The sequence below is a fragment of the Egretta garzetta genome, unplaced genomic scaffold (assembly GCF_000687185.1).
Source record: "Egretta garzetta isolate BGI_Z169 unplaced genomic scaffold, ASM68718v1 scaffold601, whole genome shotgun sequence".
Lineage (NCBI taxonomy): Eukaryota > Metazoa > Chordata > Aves > Pelecaniformes > Ardeidae > Egretta > Egretta garzetta.
Genome location: NW_009258540.1, coordinates 384,370 through 408,244, shown reverse-complemented (window position 1 = coordinate 408,244; position 23,875 = coordinate 384,370). Strand labels below are relative to the sequence as shown.

Genomic DNA, 23,875 nt, shown 5'->3' with positions numbered 1-23,875 from the left:
ATTTTTTCTTAAGGCTAGACTTGACACAGTATCACAGAAACCTTCTGTAGCATCAGCTGCAACCCACAGCTATTACAGGCACCACATGAAAAAATAACTTTTAAGAATGTATCAAACTAATTCAATTAAAACCGTTCTGTCGTGTCTCTTGTTTCTAGAAAAATATATCAATTATATGGTAATTTAAGATGCAGACCAAAGGTTTCAAGAGCTTTCACTGTATTTTATTATATATTAGCATAAATCATGGGTTTATTTTCAAAGCCATGTTAATTACAACTAAACTTCCTATATGAAACCTCAGGGCCACATTCTTCTATATTTTAAAAGGCTCACTATAGAAAGTGACATGGAGTTGGTTAGATAAAATCAAGTACATACCACTGTGCAGTTAACTCAGTCATAATCAGAATAGATGTAATCAAAGTTTCTTATGCACATAAGGTTTCCAGAGGTGTATAAGACTCCTTTCAAGTACAATCAAGTCACTTTAATGTAATTTGTAGAGTAGCATAACACTGTAACTTCTAATGTTAATGTTAAATGTTAATTACACTTATGCATATGTTAAAAAACCCCACTATTTTCCTAAAATGCAATAGAATGAATTTTTCTAAGCATATTAAAAATGTTTTATTATTTTTAATTACAGTGATTGCAGTTAAAAAAACCTGAACTGCATGAATAATGAGCCACCTTATGATTTGTTAGGCAGCTGTTCAGCATATTCTTAAATGAATAAAATAAATTTACTAACTAGGTCTCTCTTAATCCAATACCCCCTTAATCTGATGTTTCGCAATTCCTTTAGAGATACTGTTCACAAGTAGGTATTGATAAATATGATATAAATGCCTTATCAGTGTTTCAATTAGCTTTCCTACTGCTTCAAAATATAAACAGAATCTAGATTCATATAACCTACCCTTAGCATTTGAATGACAGACAGAAAGTAAACAGTAGACTTTTCAAAATACTCTATGGTGTATTTCTGGATCTTAATCTATATCCAATGGAAGTATTACTGAACATCTCTTTGGGGATGAAGTTTGCCGTAATTAAATCCTAATCAGTCCTCTATCAGAGGGCAAAATAATGTACCTGTTTTATAAATAAACTAATGCATCTTCAGTCAGCAACTCCTTGGGTTTCTGTATCTATGTAATACTTTGCTTTTCATTAACTGCATCTCATATGGGTCACCTTATTTTCTACTTACATAAAAATTCTGTGATTGTAGAGATTGGTCAAGAACTAGCTTTTTAAAGACTTCTCAGCAGCTGAACAGTAGCTGCATATTACTCAGCAAAAGCACACCCCATTTTCTTAGTATGTGTTCTCAAAAGGAAAAGGGCACAATTGCAGCTAATAGAATAAAAAACTCAATAGTTTTAAATTTGAAGAGGAAATTGATACAGCTATTACTGGTTTATAAGAGTCACCTTATTTTTCCAACTGAATGTTTTCAAAAGGAAATTTTACCAAAACCAAATGAATGGAATAAACCAGAACCAACATAATTCCACAACCCATCATGGTTTAGATAAGACCAAATACACTGCTTTTATATATGTATCACATTGTTTGCTGTTACAGGTAGCTCTCTCAGCCTTGTTCTAAAAATCTCTTAAATAATTTTTATCTCTTCTAGAAAATAAATAGTTTTATATTATTTTAGTTAAGTGGTGTATATCCTTCTTTGTTCTCTTTTCTTTGTTCTTCTTCTCCTACACTAGCATCATTCTCTAATACCGCCTCTGTAAATTCTGTGCCTTAGGATTGTAGCCACACACTTCCCAATACTGGTGAGAGATTGTGTTAATTTATTCTTGAATCACCCTTAGGAGTGATTCCATACCACCTGAGATGCCTTTGGGTGTCCTGTCTAGCCTCCAGCTGCTGTTGATGAAGGTTGAGAATCTCTCTCAATTTCTCTTTAGTATCTAACGGTTTAGATACTGTAATTTGTCTCATATGGAATTAGGAACTTGAATTCAGGCAAATTAATTTTGTCTGCTGTTTATCACAATATATTCATCATATTGATGATTTTGCTCACCTATTTATTTGGAATATGAAAAGCTATCTGACATTTAATGTTCGTTCTGTTATCACTACCATAGAATAATATGAAATACTTTTGGTACCACTTCTTATAAGGTATTATTGACATGCCTGTTGACTTAACAGAATTTGACAGAGCAGAATGATTCTGCTCCCTTTGTTTAAAAAATACCAGAAGGTATAATTTAGTAAACTGTTCACCTGATCCCCAAAATTATTTTCTACAGTGCTGCCAATAAAAATTCTCTTATTGATTCAGCTTGTTTCAGAACAGCTGTTCTCAAATATCTTCTAACATTAGAAACTTCACTGAATCTAAGAAAAAAAGAAGTCACTTTCTAAAAAGAAAACTAAGCATCTCTTTCAGGATGAAATACTAAATTTCAATATCTTACTGAAATAACATACTACACTGAACAACTGAATGCCTAAATTCTATTTCCAGTTCTGCTTACTATGCTAGGCCTGTCAGTTGTCCATTTTCCTTCAGGTTCTGGGATCTTCTGTGCTGCCCTGGCATCAAAAGAGAGACTGTAAGTACTACCATAATGTAGGAAAAGTTTCTTCTTTAATGGTAGCAGAACTAGCTGATATGCCAAATAATGTCTCCAGCAAAAGCAAATAACAGCTTGGAAAAAGAAGAAACGAAGTTTTGGGGAGATTCATTAAGACTCTGATACTGTAACCCTTGACAATTCTATGAACCCACTGAGAATGTCAAGGTTCTCTAAATTTTTAAACATCCAAACTCAGGGCTGTTGTATGTTATGATATTTTTGTATGAAGACATTATAAAAGCTAATATATATGTTTTTCCAACAGTACAGTTTTCATGCTTCACCCAAGAGGTCAAAGCAATATCATCTTCTAATCTAACTCTGATCTGGAATCTTCTAAAGTAATAACATTATCTCCATAGTATTCTCTAAATACTTATTCACTATCTGGTTGAATAAATCCATAGTCAGACACAGCTCATCACCCAGACTGATCTTCTGATGCTACTTCTTTGACTCTTGTATTAAATATATTGTACTTTAAACATGAAGAGTTTGAATCAATTTCAACAAGTTAATGAAAATTTCATATTTGATTACTTGAAGGAGATCGATAGCAAAATATTTTATAAAAAACTTTATTTATAAAATAAATTGTATTAAATGTACTAAAAAGGCATAGGATAGTCTGTAAACAAGTAAGTTCCTTACCCTTACAACTTGGCCTTTCATTGCCTACACTCCAGGTTCCATTAGTCCTGCACTGTATGAGTCTTTGACCCAATAAATAATATCCAGGACTGCAGCTGAGCATGACTTGAGCTCCATACTCATTCAGTGATCCAGAAATCAGTCTCCAGACAACATGTTCTGAGAGCAGAGTCTCTATGCTGGGGCAAGTTACAGCTGTGAAGAAAGGACACTTAAATATTAGCATTCTACCCCTAAGTCTCTTCACAAAATGTATGTCTTGCCTTACTGGAAGAAGTTTTGCAGTGTAAAATTGAGCATATCATAAACATTTTTGACACACAAGCTCCAGGAAAAATAATGAACATCATACAGTGACTATTACAAACAGAGCAGGACTTCGTAGTACATTTTCATTTAGTGAGATGCAGAGGAACAATGACATGCAGTTATGTTCTCTAATGTGATTTATTTAAAAATTGCAGAAACAAAACACATCACAGACTACAGTGGGATGTAAAAGGGAAAGCAAATAATGCTATGTGATTTTTACAAATGTTCAAGTGATGCTTTATTTTTCTCTCCATTATATTCACTTTAGAAAAGCTCTAACAATTTCTTAAAACAGGTTGCCATAAAAGCTGCTAACACACATTCAAATGCTAATTGCTATAAAATGGTATACTGTGGGTATTCATGAAAATTATTACATTACAGTTCAGAACACTTGACATAAAAAATAAAGATAACATTTACAGAGATTTTTAGAGTAATTTCAGTTCTGTTGCTTTTAGCATTTCAGATTTTGTAAGAGAATGCAGTTACTGCCAGTAGGCAAGAACTGTAGTTAATGTTTCTCATAAGGCTTAATATAGCTACCAACTATATGTAGCATTTTTAAGTATTTTGCAGTTTCAAATTTATGCTGTGCAACTGAAGATAAAGTACACAGGATATTCACAATATTTACGACACTGACACGATTCTATCTTAACATGCCAATGTCTCTGTAAAGATTAGACCAGCTTTATGAAAACATTTATGATTATGTTAGTTAAAAATAGCTGTATTTCATATCTTATGCCATGTTTTTCATAATTACCCTGCTATAGAAAAAGTCTGAATGAATCAGTGGCTGGTTATATCCCAAAGAATACTTTAGAAAAAACTACTATGCCAGCAACACTTGAGAAAACCTATACATTATGATGAAGAAAAAAAAAAAAAGTAACAGAAATTTAGTTCCTCTTCTTGTGTTTCTTTATATGTTCCTTAAAAAAAGGTGACAAATTTTCTAAATATTTGGTATACTTAGGAATCATTACCTCTGATCTTTTGTACAATATACTCAAGTGACCACACTTTTTAGTGTAAGACAAAAGCATTAAGAGGAAGTTTGTAAAAACCCCAAACTATACTGAAGAAATAAAAAAGAAGAGTCTGATTCTCATTTATGCTACAATAAATTTACACCTATCTACCAGGGAAAGAACTAATAAAGCTGACAAAAAATAATTACATATTCTGTAGACTCTACATTGTTTGAGAGGTTTAAAGTAATTTTATCAGAAGTATGAATATGTGATGAAAGAGACTAGTTCAGGCAGTCACTGAAATATAGGGAAAGTGATAGAAGAAAAAATCCTGTACAAATTTAAATTTCCACCACTTTTCAGCATACCTTTGATAATGCTAGAATTATACATCTACCTTTTCCAATAGTTACCTTACCCACGGCAAATTCTAGCACCTAGGAAACACAGAGCTAGCACCATAGCATATCTGTGAAGATGTGTAAGAATTTTTGAAGGGGAAATCATCTGAAGAAATTCCAAATCACAGGTTATGAAGTTACATTTAGCTGAAATTGTAGAATATCTTCTTAGATTTTTTTCAATATATCTTAGGAAGGATTGCCAGCGTACAATCACTTTGAAACTTAATAGTTCTTCACTTTGGCCTTTATAACAATATTCTGACTAGTTATGAACAGTTTCCCAGGTTAAGGGAGGACTTCCTACTTCGAAATTTAATTTGATACTAAATTGTGTTTCATAGCTACTCAAGGATTATAAATTATTAACCAAGAATTTTTTTTTATTTGTTGTTAAATACAGTAAGAATACTAAAGCACTTAATACCTTGCAATAAAAATCATACAGGTCTGTCAGAAGACAAAAAATATTCTAAATAGGTACTTAATACCCCTCAAATTTAACATTTTTATCACTTCTCCTTTCAAGCATAGTTTTATTGGTTCTTTCAGAGATGAAAGCAAGCTTCTTATTTAGTCTAATAGTAAAAATTTTAGTCTTAACCATAGGGGATATCTTAAAGACACTTAGACGTAAGAGGCTCAATTATTTCAGGATGTGTAAATAAGCTACTTTGATGTTTCCTCTCCATACTGAGGTTAGTATGTAATTTATTCCTTCTTCAGCTATAAATACTTAGAATCTTGTTGCAAGCACACTTTACAAACAACTATCAGATTCTGAAATGTGATTGTACAATTTCTAGCTGAAGATGTTACTGAGTACAGAATTTACTTCTAGACCATTGATGTAATCAACTAAAACTGTTGCTTGAAAAATTTTAATTTTGCAGGGACTGATTTTGATTTATTGTTTTCCCCATCCTTCAAGAAACAAAAAAAGACTTAACAGATGCTTGATTCTGTGCACATGGTTTATGAATGAGTGCAACAATTTGGCTCTCATGGTCTCTTTCTTGCAAATTATGGGCTGGGCACTATTCAAATTGTCATTTACATAGATTAAACTCTATAGGGGATCATCTCAAGTTCTTGCAGATGTGAAGATGTTATCTCTTTTCTGCAGGTATTTTTAATACAGAAATTTATGAATAATATGCTTCACATGAAGTATAGGTCAGAAAATATAATTATCATTTGAAATTATGATTAAGATTACCCATTTTAATGACATGACAATCTCCATATTCTGATAATTTGGAATAGAATCAAATTCAGGGAATTGATAAAGATGAAAAACATGAAAAAAACAAGTTGTTCTATAAGCCCAGGTATATTTGCTACTCAAGACAAGAGCAAAACATTCACTAAGCAAAATGTTCACGATATGAACAGTGGCAATGAGCAAAAAAATATAACAAGATCTTTGCAACTACAACAACTAAAATCTAACAAGAATTTGTGCAGTAATGTGCTCAGCCTTTAGTTTTAACTCTTCATAATGATTATTTTTTTGTAATTTTTAAATTCTTTTTACTTGTTCTTCTGGTCAACAAACACACTGCACTATCAATATTTTCCTAAAATCTGACTACCAGAAGATTGACACTTCCCTTTTACTGAGTTGCTTTTCTGTCTACAAGCCTTTGCTTGTCTTTGCTTATTGTTACGTAAACAAAAAAAAAGTACATCTCATGCTATTCTATGAATATCTTGAATATTGTGACTCTGAATGAAATTATTGTTTCAAGGGGAAAAAAAAGACAAGTACAATGTATATGATGGAAAAATATCTCAAGTACAGGAACTTGCTATTATTATGTGCAAGTGTAAAGGCATCCGATCTTGGTTGCCATTCTTCAGCAGGTAGTTACCAATCACAAAGAAAGGGAAAGGGCATTTTTGTCTTACTGTATTGTGAACTTACAATGCAATGACTAGAACTATATTGTTCAAATATACCCTTTTGACTAAATTCACTATTAGCTTAAAAAAAAGCAAGATTAAGGTCAAGTTGTGTATTATGTTTGAGAAACTAGTGTGGTTTAAATTCATAAGTATTAGTAAAACAAGAAGACATTAGGAAACCAAATAATCATAGAATCATTTGGTTGGAAAAGACCTTTCAGATCATTGAGTCCAACCATAGCTGTCCACTACTAAACCATATCTCTAAGCACCTCGTCTACCCATCTTTTAAATACCTCCAGGCATGGGGGCTTGACCTCATCCCTGGGTAGCCCATTCCAGTGCCTGATAACTCTTTCAGTAAAGAATTTTTTCCTAATATCCAATCTAAGCCTGCAACTTAAGGCCACTTCCTCTCGTCCTATTGCTTGTAACCTGGGAGAAGAGACCAACACCCGCCTCACTACACCCTCCTTTCAGGCAGTTGTAGAGGGTGATAAGGTCTCCCCTCAGCCTCCTCTCTCCAGACTAAACAACCCCAGTTCCCTCAGCCACTCCTTGTAAGACTTGTGCTCCAGACCTGTCACCAGCTTTGTTGCCCTTCTCTGGACACGTTCCAGCACCTCAATGTACTTCATGTAGTGAGGGGCCCAAAACGGAACACAGTATTCAAGGTGCAGCCTCACCAGTGCAGAGTACAGGGGAAGGATGACTTCCCTGCTCCTGCTGGTCACACTATTTCTGATACAAGCCAGGATGATCCCTTACACCACAGAATCTAAGAACAAAGACTGAAGAACAAAATAGGATCACTTTAGCAAGTTGATAGTTTTAGTATCCTAGTAGAAAAAAAACCAAAACAACAAAACCACAAAGCAAAAAAATTGCTTCTTGTCATTCAATATATTTAAAAAGGAAAGGCTTCGAAACCCTGAAATAGATAAACAAAAGGATCACATGGTATTCAATATCAGTCTGTCAATCCAGCCAGCTATGTCATCAATCTGTTATCAGTCTAATGTATCTGGACTAATCTAAAATGCCTACATTAATTAACTGTTTTACTACAGTTCACTGAATAAGTATCAAACCTTGAAAAAATACTCCAAAAATTACTTACTGACCTCAGGATTTATAAAAGAAAATGTCAGGAGAATTACTGGGTATGTTGTTCTGAATGTCCTAGCTAACAAAAACTCCAGCAATTATACAGTATCTATGAGGAGCTGGTGGTGAATCTTTTTCTATTTATATTAACAAATTCCTTTTTGCATTTGTAATATAACTGATGCTTTATTCCAGAACTACTTGTGATTCATAGTTCTATAAGTAGACATTGTACAAACATTTTGAAAAATATAAAAAAGGCTTCTAAAATTTCTAATTATTTTCCAATTAATTTCTAGATAAAAATCAATGTCTGAACCACCACTGTTATAGCTCAGCACACCATAGCTTCCAAAAATATCTACAGCAAAATCTTCAATATGCAGATTATGCAAAGGTAACATTAGCTGCTCTTTAAATGTTTGATATTGGAGATATCAATTAGCATAACCAATTAGCATAAACCAATGAAAGACCTGATTTCAATCTCTGAATGAGTATATTAAAGGAATAATTGAAAAGAGCAATAAAGTTCTGCAGTTACAGGGACCAGCCCAGGCAATTAAAATGTTAGAAAAATTAATTAACAACAAACTCAATTTCTTAGGTTATGTGTCCACTTACTTCTATGAAAAAGAAAGCAAGTAAGAACAGAGGCTAACAAGTTATCCTATTTCAGCAGTATTTTTGTTAGTAAACATATACCGGTCCAGATCTCAGCAGCAACACACATGGAGTATAACCTATATGGGTTATAGAAATATATACAAATATAATATAATATTGTATACATTCATACTCTTGGTACACAAATTATGGTACTTAGGTTGAGAGGACTGGTAGGGTACCTTGGCATAATCAGAAAAAAAATCTGACATTGTGATCTTGCAATAAGCGAACTCATTCAGTTTTCTGATCTCATGAAGAGAAACAGGAAAGTAAATCACATTTGCTGTCATTATTTTTTTCACCCTCTGGCACAATATTTTAAATCAGTTCCCTAGATCTTCTCAAAAAGCACAGATTGTGCACAGAACTGAAAGTTCTGCTTTGCATTAACCAGATCCTACTTTAACGTTCTTGTCTGAATATTTCTTAAAGCAGCTTTAGGCCTGCAGATATCCAATGGAACAAAAAAGGTTATACTTCCATTAACTTCAAGTGGCCAGGTGTCTGTACATATTTTTACTACATGTCTAGCAAAACTCTAAAACTGGGCATTAATCATAATTATAATATTCTTAAGAATCTGCATTAGACATTTTCTAGCATGCAAAAATGCCTGTATTTTAAAAAAAAAAAAAGTTTCCTGCTGGCCCAGAAAGCATTTCGTTTTGTGTTGCTTTGTCATGAAAATAGTGATGCTTGACTTGTAGAAGAATTATGTGCTAAAGTTCACCCTAGTTCTTCTGAAAGTATCATACATAACTTAAACTCTCCTTAGTGCAAACACTAGGACCGTACCACATCTCAAATGAGAAGTTTCTAGTACTTGAATGCACTGTTTGTCAAAGCAAACTCATTACTGAGATTTCTTCTCATGGAACATGAATTTTGCAACAAGGAAATACAAACTCTCTAATACCATTAAAATGTACATACTAAACAGAGAAAGAAGTTAACTTTTGCTTCAGAACAGGCTTTGTATGACCTCCTTCATTTATTCAGATATCCTATTAATTTTTTTAGTAGTTTCCTCTTATCACATTATGTATTTTCTTCTACTTACACAGTGAGGCACAACTCATTCTAGTTCTTTCAATTCTTAAGAATGGTCTAAAACAACTATTTCTCTATATTATTCAGAGAAAAAGTAAACACCACCACTTTTGAGCTATGAACAGACTTCAACAGCATCAGCTAAGAAGTTCAATTGCTGTGGAGGGAGAACCCAAGATTCAGATCAGTATTTCTATTTCATTAAGAAAGTCAGGGTCATGTGTCCACAAAATCAAAACCCCTAAGAAAATATATTTAGTGACTCCCAAAAAGATAACTGCTCTTATCTGTCATCTTTAGCACATGAAATGCAGAGATAGTCCAAGTAACAAGGATGTTCAGGAAAAAATGTGTATTACTTCTGTTCTCATTTGTATCAGTTTTGAAATTTTGTGCCCAAAACAAAACCCCCTGTACAGAACGAAAAAGGAAAATCACTTCTAGAACACTGAAAAATCTAGATTTCTATATCAGAGCAATTTCACAGGAGAATGAGAAAGACACACAGGAAAATAAGCAAATGGTGAAAAATATTTTAAAATACAAATAAAAAATGTAAAAACAAAAGAAGTGTCTCAGATTAATGGATTGACCCTCACCAACACCTTCAGATGACTTTATTTCTTTACAAAATAATTACAGATACTATTCCAAGCATGAATCTCTCTTTTCAGTAAATAACTTGGATATCCAAGTGCAGCTCTGGATTGAGTTTAGGGAGCAACACATCTAAATTTTGCATTGATAGCTAAGTCCTTTTTTGTTTCCATCTTTCAGTCTCTGCTTTGGAAGACCTTATTTCTCTGCACTTGATGATATATATTCTGAAGAGTAAGAAGAATAATTTTCACTAATTAGTCACAAACAAAATGTAATAATCACGCTATAATGATGCAATTTTATATAATAATAGCAAGAGATTATATAATCCAAAGGAGAGGAAGGAAATTTCATTTGTGTTCTTTTCCCTTTTTAACTTGTCACTGCAAGAATCAGCATCTGTATTTCCATAGTAGCAGACAAAATTCAAATCATATCTGATGAAATAGAATAGACAAAATTTCCCAAAAGATTGTTCTCTTTTTTTTCTTTTTTAATCGTAGAAAGATGGAAACCTACAACTTTTCACAACAGTACTTTACAGTTGTGTAAAAATGCTGATGATAGGTAAAACAGTTATAAAACTATAGTTATAACTTAAAAACTTAAATTTGTAATCATGCCCATACATTTCCTTTCTGCTTGAGCATGATCCAAATGATATTAGTTAGGATAAAAGGTATTAGAAGCAGTTTATGTGGCACAGAGTAAGGAAAGCATCAGTGCTCATCTACAGCTTGAGACCAAAGTTGATTTATTCAGATTTCTTGGGTGTTTCTACACCTTTCAGTTGGGATGTTTTTTTGGAACTGTATATCACACTCACTTCTCCGACCAACAGTAATGTTCTAATTCCAGGTTTCAGCAGAAAGTTTTTGCACACTTTACACAGTGTCCTGTATTCATAGCTAAAGTTACTACTATATGGTCACTCTCTACAGAGAATATTGGGGTGATTTAAAGTATTGCCTGATAAAGGCTTTAAATAGCAATACAGATAGACATTGCTAGTTCCCTTCATCACGTGCTAGAGATCTCTGTGTAGAATAACTGAAGCAAGTGACTTATTTGTCATTCAGTTAATATTTATTAGTAGATATCTGTTGATTGGAATTTCATGTAATTAAATTCAATAGCCTAATGTCCATGATGCATCTCTGTCCTGGTGTATGACCATCACGAATCACGTTTCTCATGACTCAAATCTGATATAAATACTTTTAATGAAAAGAAAGGAGTTTCAAATGTCTGCCTCAGGCATCATATTATCAAAGATACTTTGCAAAACAAACTGCACTGAATTTAACATTCATTTTAATAGACCTGGGGATAAAATGAATTAATTTATTTACCATTTACCTTTCTGTACTGTTTGCTGCTTATCAAGTCTGAGATGTTTCTATCTCTGGAGACTACATACATTTATCCTTAGAGCAGCAATACTACAAAAACAGGTTGTTAGGCAGATTGTCTAAGCTCTTTTGCACTTTGCAAGTAAGAAATCTTGGGTAAAGCATGCGCGCCTCTGAATAGCAATCCATTTTGAAAATACTGACTTAGACTGTTATGTAGATCATGAGCATTTTAATTTAGCACTTCTGGGTTTAGAAGTAATGGGATTCTTTTTCAAACTGAATAAATTTTTAGAAAAGGAAAAAAGAAGAGAAAAAGTGTTATATATAGTATGTTAGGCTATTATAAATATTGAACAAAATTTTTTAATGTTTAAAGTTGTGATAAATGTTCATAATTAGAATTTGTTTTACAGGGTAGTCATTGTCTGGTTAAGTTTGATCATTTCAATAATACAAGCTTGTTTTTTTTTTTTTTTTTTTTTTTTTTGCACTGCAGGTCTAGTGTTATTAATTCAGCATTTTTAAATCCCCGTTAGTTTAACTGGACTCTTCCCTCCAAAAAACCCTGGTTTTATTTCTGCTGATTAATCATTCAAGTTATATATTCTTCGTACTTTGTAATTTTTTTTCTTGGAGAATGAAGTGCAGTTCACTGCAGTGCACTGGAGCACCGCACTCCCTCTGCACATGGCTTTGAATTCAGAGCATGGCTGTGTGATCACAGCTGGTTTTGAATAATCATAGAATCGTCTAGGTTGGAAAAGACCTTTAAGATCATCAAGTCCAACCGTTAACCTAACCCTGACATCCCACCACTGAACCATGTCCCTAAGCACCTTCTTTTAAATACCTCCAGGAATGGGGACTCGACCACCTCCCTGGGCAGCCCATTCCAGAGCCTGACAACCCTTTCTGTGAAGAAATTTTTGTGAATAAACCTTCTTATGCACTCCGTGGAACTGTTGTGTTCAGTTTTAGGCACTGTCCCTCAAGGATGGTGTAGATGACTGGGAGATTGTCCAGAGGACAATAATGAGAATCACCGGTTCAAAAAGTCTGAAGAAAGAGAAGGAATCACAGCAAGACAGTTATCTCTACAGAAGAGGTCAATGAGTGCATTGGAATCAGGAGCTGCAGAAGTCAAGGTGTTGGTAGCAGGGGTGGTCTCTATGCGGAGAGGCTTGGGCTGCTGGACATAGCCGGTTCCAAACAACCCACTGCAGGACACGACTGAGCCCATCAGCCAAGATATTGGCACCTCTGGGAAAGTGTATTTAGGAAAGGGTAAAACACTGAAAAGTCAGGGGAGGAGGGAACAAAAATAGTATGAAGTAGCAGAGGGAACACTAAGGTCACAGGAGGAGGAGGAGGAGGTGCTCCAGGCACCAGAGCTGGTATTCTGCTCCAGCCCATGGAGAGGACCATGTCAGAGCAGATATCCACACTCCAGCCCATGCTGGAGCAGGTGGATATTTTCTGAAGGAACTGCAGCCAGTGGAGGACCCACACTAGAGCAAGTTTATCCTGAAGGACAACAGCCCATGGAGAAAACCCATGCCGGAACACAGGAAAAGTGTGAAGAGGAAGGAGCAGCAGAGAGGAGCTTTTTATAAACTGACCATAGCTCCCATTCCTTATCCCCCAGCACTGCCTGGGGTGGGGCAAATAGTCAAGAGCAAAGAAGTGAAATGTACCCTGGGATTAAGGCGAGGAAAGTGATGGTTTGATTTTTTTTTTTTTTCCTGAAATGTATTTGACCTTATTTTAATTGGCAATACACTAAATTAAACTTTCCCCAAGTCCAGTCCTGTGACTGTAATCTCTCTGTCCTTATCTCAACCCAATTTCTCAGTCTGATTGAAGATGGGGGAGTCAATGAGCACCTGGCTGATGGTCTGGCTGCTGGCCATGGATAACCCACCATGCTAAAAAAAATTTTCAACATATTAAAAACAATGAAAGAAGAATAAAATAACTTCTCTTTGTCCACCACAGATAGAAAATTAAATAATGCCTTTACACTACAGAAAAAAAGATTCAGGTTATTTATATTAGAAAAAACTTTGCAAGGGGAAAAAAAAGTAAAATACTTAAATAGTGTACTCGGGAAGGTCTTCAAGATTTTGTTAAATGATTATCTCTCAGGGATGCTTAGAAGATCTCCTGAAGTAACTTTCAGCAATATTTTCTAGCAATTGTTTGCTGTCAATTAATTCAAATAAATTAAAACCATTTCACAATCATGTATAACTTCAAAATTCTTATATTCACGGCATTTTGCTCTTTCTTTAAAAGTAAGTTGAATTTGACTTGTTTGCAAAACAAAAGTGCTTTTCAAATTCATATCTGGAAGGCATGTACACATACTGTTGATTAGTTCAAGATTCTAAATTAACTCTCAAAAATTTTAAGTGTAGCATTATAGCAATTAATAATTTTAAGATAATGTCCTAATTGGTATTTCAAGTCATGTACTCAAAGTCAGGCTCAGTTAATTATTGCTTTGATCCAGTACAAAGACAGGCAGTGGTAGCCCAATGCAAATGAGAGGCCATGCCACTTGGCAGGGGAGTATGCATTACAGTGGCTAGTTCTGACAGGAGGCAAAAATGAAGACTAAAGGACCCTTGTCCAGCTTAATTATCTACGCTAGCAGTATTTTAAGAAATATTTTTTACTTTTCTTACTTTAGAAGCTATATTAAAAGAAATTACAGTGGGCGTTTGTAACTTTATACTGTGAAAATGGAGAATAGAACATTATTCATATATTTATACATGAAACTGGATTATGTAATAATTTTAATTCAGATTTTTTGAAGAAGATAAACAAGTTTTCTTTTTTAACTAAACAATTAGAGGCCCCTTCTACTTTACTAAATGCTAAATGATTTTACATCCCTGAATGTCCAGTTCAGGGAATATGTATAATAAAACATAAACACCACCAGTGAAGATTTTCCAGAGAAAGTTCAAGGGAAATATGCTTGAGAAATACATGCCCACTTACATTTACAGACAGGTGGCCTCCCTTTGTTGCTCCATAATCCATCTTCTTGACACACTGCTGTTGCTTGTTGACTAGATTCTAGCTTGAAGCCCTCATTACATTCATATATCAATCTACTGCCTAAAGTGAATTCATTACCTATAACTGAACCATTTCCAGGGGATTCAGGAATACCACAAGATACAGCTGAAAAGAAAGGAAAGAAAAAGATAAAGTATAGGTATTTCCTTGTACATTTTTTTTAAATTATTGTCTCACTACTGAAATAAGAAACATAGATTAGTAATTCTGACATAATCCCATTCATAAAAACGGAAATGTATTTTCCATCCTATTTACAGCATTCTGATAAAACACTGATAACCACTTTGAAGTGCATCTAATATAGACAAACATTTTATAAATCATTATTTTGTTTAATTCAATCACTGTAGAGACAGAGATTTCAACATAGGCTAAGGGCAATGGTTTATTTGCTAGGGAAAAATAAAGACAGTGTCCAAAGTGATTTGGTCCAAGAAGCAATGAACTGGAAAATTCTTAAAAGCTTTCTAATAGTGTGCTTCCATTCTCTGATGGTTTCTTTCATTCCTGCACTACTATAAACCAAACTGTATTTTTTGTTCTATGCATATAAAACAATGTTATTTAAGAACTCAGTTTAACAATTTTAGTCTGACGTGAAAAGCACATAAATATATTACTAGACAGGGAAGAGTTCCACTGAATTTAAGGGTATTATTCAGATACATAAACACTTATTTACATACTTGAGTAATTAACTTCAGAATGCTACATAGTATGTGAGTTCAGGCTTATTCATTTTCCATATCATTAAGGAAATTTTTTACTGAATTATTTTCAAATTTTTTTGCTCCTTCAGAATTTCTCTCCAGATGAGCACTTATTCTTTCAAGCTCTCAAAGTGTAATTTGCTGTCAAATTAAAGTTTGAGAAAGGTCTAGTTTTATGGTTTATTTATTTATTTATTTTTACAAGAACTCAGTACAGTTCATTTAACAGTATCTCCTAACATACAATCTTAGGAAGGAGTATAATTACAAAAATATCTATTTCAGTCACTTTTAGGAACAATCCCCAAAGCAGGATTGCCTTCTGCCATCTGACTTCTCTGCTCCCTTGATTTTGATAATGAAAAGGAGAAAGGCAACTCTTCAGTATTCTTTTTAAAAATTTCCTTTAATGCTATGCTTTATTTTAAAATATTTATGCACAGAGATTTACTCTAGGTGCGCGAGTAAGTCAGTGACGTTGGTAAAGATTTTATATTTGCCCATTGGCACTTCTGAAGGGAAAGTCATAGTATTATTTTCTCTGAAAGACATTATTTTCAGCAAAATGCTAAGTTGGAGCAGAACACCCATGACATTATTACAGTGAATCTATTTGAAGAGTTCATATAAACCAATGTATGTGTGTACAGAATCACTACCTGCTTTGAGTTTGGCATCCAGTTTACTGCTCTTCAGTAAATACACTGAATAAAACACAGCTTTGAAGCTTTAATTTCTAAATATTTACCAATAAAGAGTGGAGTTTTGCAACTGAAAATGCCTTTTCCATACATACAGCCAATTGTAAGAAGCAATTCAACATTTTAACAGTTAAAAAGCCCTTTGGGTATTTGTTCATTTCCCCTTGACACTGTGAAGCTTTATTATTTTAATAAAGTCATTATGTTTCAAAAGAAGAAATGACAGCTTTTGCCTGAAATCTGTTAAACAGAGGTGAAAATAATTATTTTTAAAAGAATCTAATTTTTATTATCATTTACCCAATTCAATTTAAATGATTAATTTCACAACACATTGTCATGGTACCATAAACACAAGTCTCAGACTTGTTTTCGGTATTCCCAAGTTGTCACATTTGATGCATTTAAATTAAATACAACACAGTACTTTGCATATGATTATAATGAGGAGAGGTAATCATTATAAAATGATGAATGGTTAGTTCATTTCAGTTGTTTGCTTCCATCTGGAATCCGTCAAATTGCTAATAGAAGTAGAACCATAAGAATGTTCCAAAATAAGCTGCTTCCTTTGCAAAACCATTTCTTGACACTTTTTGCACCCTAACCAGTGCTGCTCTTGTCTTCTCAAAATTGAGTATTTCTCTGTCCATGGGTAAGGACTGAGCCTCCTGCCACTAGAAGGAGTAGTAGTGGGACAGAGAAGGGAGAGAGAGGTGATAAGGAAGGAGTTCCGGAGACCCACACTTACTGCTCTTAATGGTGTTAGAGAAAGTGGAGAAGGGGAATGATGAAAGCAAGTTCTGCCGCTTCTGGGATCCAGTCTTTACATTAGGAGTCATCCCCCACAAGGTGATCACTGCAGGGTTGATGGCTTTTCAGGGCTCTGGTGTACTCAAAACAGTCAGCAGAGCTGTATCTGGTTTAACGCTTTATCTACTCCCCTAATAAACAGTTTAATCCTCTACCTACAACTAGAACCAACTCTGACACTCTGTCACAAAAGCAGAATTTTACATTTGCAAAATGTTTATTTGCATGCTGAATTGACAGAAAGATAAACTGTCACTCTGGTTTACTACATCATAAAAATGCCTATGCATTCTCCCTTTCCTGTCATGCTTACTGTGAAATGTTTCAGTCTCCAGAGCCTTGCACTATGTCCCTCCCTGTCCTAACAAGCTTCTCAGTTCTCTTCTGCCTTGTGGCAACGTGTCTGAATGCTTGATACAGAATGTAATTGGGTTAAGATTTAACTTCTTGTCAACTTCTTCTGATATCAAAACAATAATCTCTGTTAAGTGGGCATACATCTAATTGTAAAAAAAACAAAATTCAGAACTATTAGTCTATCCACCCATCAATGCATTTTTATATTTGTACATACATGTGGACCTTATTCTAGTTCCCTCTAAATACTTGAAACATTAATTAACCTCAAATAATTTAGTGGATTCTATGGAGCAAGAATTGATAATGCCATTTGAAAATAAACAAAAAACCAGGTCTGTTTAGTTCATGTTAGAAGCAAACCCTTCTGTTAGCATTTGCTCTTCATCTCTAGCAATAACCTTTCTAGAAACTGCTGAAAAGTTCAAGACTGAGTGGCTGTTACGTGCTAGATGGTTTAAAGAATACAACACCCAGGTCACACTCAGGTGGGCCTATTCGTTGTGCCAAGTCTGATGCACAGTCCAGTGTACTAAAGAACCTCAAAACCTACGCTTATTGTCACACTTCACTGCTGTTTTTCTTAGTGTTGTACCTCAGTCCTCTACTGTCTCTTCTTTCCTCAGCTGCTGCTTGTGAACTTATTCTCACTGCTACTTTAGCTATTAATAATAAAAGTAGTTTTGGCATTCTGGTACTGTTCCTGTTACAGGCTATATGTTTATTTGTTGTTTGCTTCTTCCCCAGAAACTGGGATTGGAAAGAAATATTCATGCTGCTACTAATTTCTTGAGACTGCTAATGGCTTTTAGAACAGTAGTGTCCAAACAGAACATATTGGCACAGCCGGTTCCACTAAATAGCAAGTACTTTGACGTTTGAAGTAATGTTACCTGAAGTAAACTGACTAAAATGGCATATTGTCTTTGGACGGTAGAGAGAATGTCACTATGGTCTCAAATCCAAGTATTTTGAAGCTCCCAGCTTCCCATATGACTGCAAAATGCTAAAGAATGGTGTCAGGAAATCTTCTGACTTGAGGAATTGTCAACACGCTTCTTAGGTCAATGATAAGATGATACTGCCAGGTTCCAGCTGGGAGATGTACATTCAGAATGTGAAAAATACATAACTCAGCCTTAATTGTCTCTATTAGCTTGCACAGCAGAAAAATATTCTTCTTCCAAAGAACAGGTAATCAATGCAAGAGGAAAAGCCTTTTACTACCTAGAAACTGAGATGCAGCTTTAGTTGCTCTTTAATGTTCTACATGTGTTCCTGGAATTTACTTCTTATCAAAACCAGCAAATTTAAAGTTTATGGCAATCCTTTAAAAATATCTATATACCTATATACCTTTAAGATACTTATATATTATACATATTTAAAGCATGTAAATTCACTGCATACAGAAAAGGAGCCAGAGACTGCATTACAGTCAGACATTGAGTTTATTTTGATACACTGGAAAATACCTAAATTCAACGCACAGGCATTTATCATTTAGTGACCTGTTTCTGGCATTGAGCTTAATGCTGAGAAACACATTTAAATACCCTAAAATTAAAGGTAGCAACAGAGACATCCCATGATCCAAGAGAAAATGGTTAAGTGACCTGCTTGGCCAATTAGACATACATAAGCCCATGGGGATGGATGGGGTCCACCCAAGAGTACTGAGGGAGCTGGTGGAGGTGCGCACCAAGCCACTTTCCATCATCTAACAGCAGTCCTGGAGGTTGGCAAATGTGATGCCCGTCTACAAGAAGGGCCAGAGGGAGGATCCAGAGAACTACAAGCCTGTCAGTCTGACCTTGGTGATGGGGAAGGTCACAGAGCAGATCATCTTGAGTACCATCACACAGCACATCCACGACAATCAGAAGATCAGGCCCAGTCAACATGGGTTTATGAAAGGCAGATCCTGCTTGACCAATCTGATCTCCTCCTATGACAAGGTGACCCACTTAGTGGATGAGGGAGAGGTTGTGGATGTAGTGTACCTGGACTTTAATAAAGCCTTTGACACCATTTCCCACAGCATTCTCCTGGAGAAACCAACTGTTCATGGCCTGGACAAGAATATTCTTTGCTGGGTAAAAAACTGGCTGGATGGCCAGGCCAAAAGGGTGGTGGTGACTGGAGTTAAATCCAGATGGAGGCTGTTCACAAGTGGCGTTGCCCAGGGCTTGGTGTTGGGGCCAGTTCTGTTTAACATCTTTATCAATGACCTGGCTGAGGGGATTGAGTGCACCTTCAGCAAGTTTGCAGATGACACTAAGCTGGGTGGGAATGTCGATCTGCTTGGGGATAGGAAGGCTCTTCAGAGGGACAGGCTGGATGGGCTGCAGCCAATTGTATGAGGTTCAACAAGACCAAGCGACAGGTCCTGCACTTGGGTCACAACCCCGATGCATTACTGGGAACTATACTATTTCCTCTCAGCACCTATCTACCTCTGTTGTATAAGAATTGCTATTTTCTCTGCTTATACATTTTTTGAATGTAGCATGACTCATGTTTCTCTTTTTCCTTTGCAAATGAAGTAAAAGCAATAACAGTAACTTCTAATTTCCTAGATAGGAGTCAAGTTCTTCATATATTGTCCAGGACATAATTACAAGCATCTGCACTCGATAAGACTGGAACTGAAAAATATCTTTTAACTCTATCAGATTAACCCATATTAGAGATGTGTTTATATTAAAATTGATATTGTTATATTAAATATGAAAAAAAAGAACTGCCCTTTTTTTTTTTGAATACAATCAAATTTGATTTCAAACATTAATTCTGACACAGTCAAGTTATTAATTACAAATGTAACCCTGCAGGACTGGTTTTACAGAAATTTCAGACTTAATCAAAGGCATTTTTATTTGGAAATATCCTATAATGAAATACATGAGATGGACCAACTGTGTAATTTTAATTAATTTTCAAAGAGAATGCGTGTGTTTTGATAAGAGATACTTAAGAAATTTAGAAACATATTTTCCATTTAAGAGTTTATTGAAGAATATATGCATCATCCAGACATAAAAATTTGAATAATTGTGTCAGAGTTGTAAAAATGACACATTAAAATGGAGGAATCCTACATTAATAAGAAATTTCTAGTAAAGATTAAACTCACTCCCTATCTCCCAAATCTTTTTCCCCCTAATGCTAACAGAAATCTAGGACACGTATATTGCTGAAATTATAAATATGGCTTAAAATTAAAGAAAAAAAATGTATTTGTGAACATGCTGCATTGCAGAATTTCACAGGAATTTCTTGCACATAGTGATAAAATAACAAGGATAGACCATTTCTGAAATATTTTATTACTTTCTTGAGTCTGCTTAATTTTTGTTCAGAATTTATTGCTTTCTGGGACTCTTTGTCCCTTGGTTATCCACAATCAAGTCCTGGGATCTCATGTCAATTCCTGCACTTATCTGCACATTTTTTCTTCCACCTTCTGTGAATTATTCCATTCTGCCCTTAAAATTGGGGACTTTTTTCTTAAATTGTTCAAAGTACTTTTCTCCCTATCATTCAGAATTCCTCGCACACCTTCTTATGTTTAGACACAGTTCTCAAAGTTAGCATGGCAAATTGGCAAGCCTTTCTCTGTCATTGGTATTAAAATGTGAACATAAAATGCAAAAACTAGAAAAGTAAAAGAAAACCACTTAAAAATTAGACTATTCTAAAAAAAGTGGAGAAGTTAAGAAAAAAGGGATCACGCTTTTTTTTTTTTTTTTAAAGAATTCTGTAGTGCTGGAACTTCATAGTTTAACCATACAGATCTCTGCTAGTTGGTTGAACAATACTAGTAGTAGTACTAGCAGGTTACTATTGTCTGGATGAATAAGCAGTAGAAAGATATGGGATAAATTTGCATATAATTTCTGACAGCTGAGGGATCATGAGGTCTTAAATTCTGGAGAAAAGTATAATGTAGGGACTCTTAAAGTTTATGGCCCCAACTCCTCCAGCCTAACAAGCACACACAGAATATCGTCTTTTCCTCCCGTATTCAAAGTACCTAAGCTTCAGAGTAAGATGCCAAAATTTCAGTGCTTTTAAAAAAAGACACCTACGGGCTAGCTAGCAGAATAGCTCCCAAAGTTTCACTGACAGTATTGACTAGATTAACTACATCAGAGTTTAGGCAGATAGGGCTTGACTTGTGTCATTTTCCCATTGTCTAGAGCTATCTGAGACATTTTTAGGCCTTCAAGACATCTGGTAAGTCCAGTGGATATAACATAGAAGCTTGTGACTTTCCAGACTGGTAGATGAAGGACAGGTTAAATACCTCAGGGCACCTCAAATGACATGAGTTCTATGTTTAAGCAAATTAATAAAAATTTTATCTCACATACAGATGTTTAAATTTAGTCTTAATCTTGAACAGAATTGCATCCTCCACTTTCTTGATCTTCTGGCCAAGCTGTAGGCACAGTCATCATTCCAGGTTCTTTAGTGCAAAGTGACTCTGAACTTTCAGTTCATACACCAGCACCAGCTCCTGCACCTAAAATGCATTTCAAGTAGGCTCAAAAGCAGCCCTTGTCCCTAAACTTACCTTATGCCCAGACCACACACAGATACTCCCATGATTTGACCTTCAGGAAGGTCAAACAGCAGCATATGTCACAACATGTTATGGCATAACGGATTAGAAGACAACATGGAGTCTGGAAGCACAGATACACAGATCCTGCTTGTGGCACCCTGGCAGCCTGAGCTTCTCCCTGGACTGGTAGGGTGTAACCACATCGCCCATCTAGGCAGGAAAATGCTCATCCTGAAGAAATATTTAGCTATCAAATCACTCTGTATAAAAAATGTGAACTCTACTCCTTCGAGTTTTTCTGCAGCTTTTTACGTTTCTTGCAAATAATACACCCTCAACAGAAGAGTAAACATTATGCCAAGTCTCAATAGAACTTTTTTTTTTAATTTTCTATTTTTTTTCTATTTTCCAAAATAGCATTTCCATCTTATGCTGGTTTTAGAAATATCTGAATCATCCTTGATGGAACCTTAAGCACAATACTTGTCTTGAAGAAGACATGAAGCATTGCTGTTAATGCCTTCAAAGTTAGGTACAATTAAACAGAGGTTTTAATCAAAGAAGTTCCAACAAGTCTTAAATATGGATGTTACTACTATTTCTCCCTATAGACAAAGCAGACTAGAAGCAGAAACAAATGAAAATACATTAGAATAGGCCATATATGATATGCACAGAATCTGCAGTCTTTCTCCTCTCATCCACATTCCTTATCTTATCTGACATACAACTCCTTAGTATCCACTAACTATTTACTGAATAATGTGTGAAAAAACTTCTTTAAATAAAACCAACTTCTTTGTACTACTTTATGTTAGTCCTCTGTAGTCTGTGTGTGGTTTTTCATACAGAGAAAATTATAAACATTTGACAAAGAATAACTGCTCTTAACAGATGTCTGGAACAAGCTAAAGTAGACCCTGGCTAACTTCAGGATACACAAAAAAGCTGAAGTTACAAATTATTTCTATAAAGCACTGCTTATAAAGTGATTTTCTAAAATAATCAAATTAATGCCTGAAAACTACTGAATTTTTATAAAACATTCTGTAATACAACAATACTATGAGCTGTGGACTATTTAGGGCTTTGTATTTTGCTAAATGAAAAAGTACTGAAAACATTTTTCATTTGGTCTATATTTGACGGCATTAACCTACTTCTTAATACTTCAGCTTTGCACACATTAGGCAGCCAATTCGATATGTATTTGGATACACTCACAATGTCAATGTATCTCTCAGCGTACCATCGGTATTGACAATATTATATCTTTGTTTTGTAAAATATTCTTTGTAATGAAATTATAGAAGCATACTCAACAAGAAAACATTATCTTACCTTGGCAGATTGGCACAGGAGAATCCCACTGATACATGCCATTTTGGTGACGCCTACATGTCGCATTATTGTGACCAATCATTCTATACCCAGGTTTGCAATAATAACGAACTTTACTTCCAGCAGGACCGCCTGTTTTGTTTACAATTCCACCGTTCCTCAAGATAGGGTTTAAGCTGCAATAGGGAGCTAAATGCAAAAAAAGGACATTATTATACACACATAAAACACACTTAATTTACAAAGTTCACATTATTTATGACACATGCAAACTCTGAATACCATTAAAATTAATACAGAATCTTTCACATCACTTTTGGAATCCTCAGTGAAGATTCAGGCTACTTATGCAAAAATATCATGAAGTTCAAAACCAGTTTATAATCACAAACCAATTTGTGTTATTGTACTGAGGAAGCTGCATTCAGGAAACACGTCGATTGTTCAGTAAGTTCACTCACACAGTAAACAGTCTACTTAAAACTTGATAATTTATAAATATAAAACTGTTCTTTGAGCTACATAATATACAAAAATAATTATGAATAGTTTTATTTTAAAAATCCAATGCACTTAAGACATTTAAGTCAAAAAATTAAACATTTTGCCAAGTACCCTAGAAATTTACATGACAAA

The 23,875-nt window shown here is 34.7% G+C and overlaps 1 protein-coding gene across 1 annotated transcript in view; it reads right to left on the bottom strand.

Moving 5' to 3' along the window:
- CSMD1 (CUB and Sushi multiple domains 1) overlaps positions 1-23,875 on the bottom strand; it is a gene marked incomplete at its 5' end in the record, with an annotated part of 480,927 nt that overhangs the window by 73,079 nt on the left and 383,973 nt on the right. The window contains 3 exons of the mRNA XM_009646490.1: positions 3,273-3,467; positions 14,664-14,849; positions 23,240-23,428. Of these exons, the coding sequence (XP_009644785.1) occupies positions 3,273-3,467; positions 14,664-14,849; positions 23,240-23,428 (570 nt within the window). The remainder of the gene's footprint in view (positions 1-3,272; positions 3,468-14,663; positions 14,850-23,239; positions 23,429-23,875) is intronic.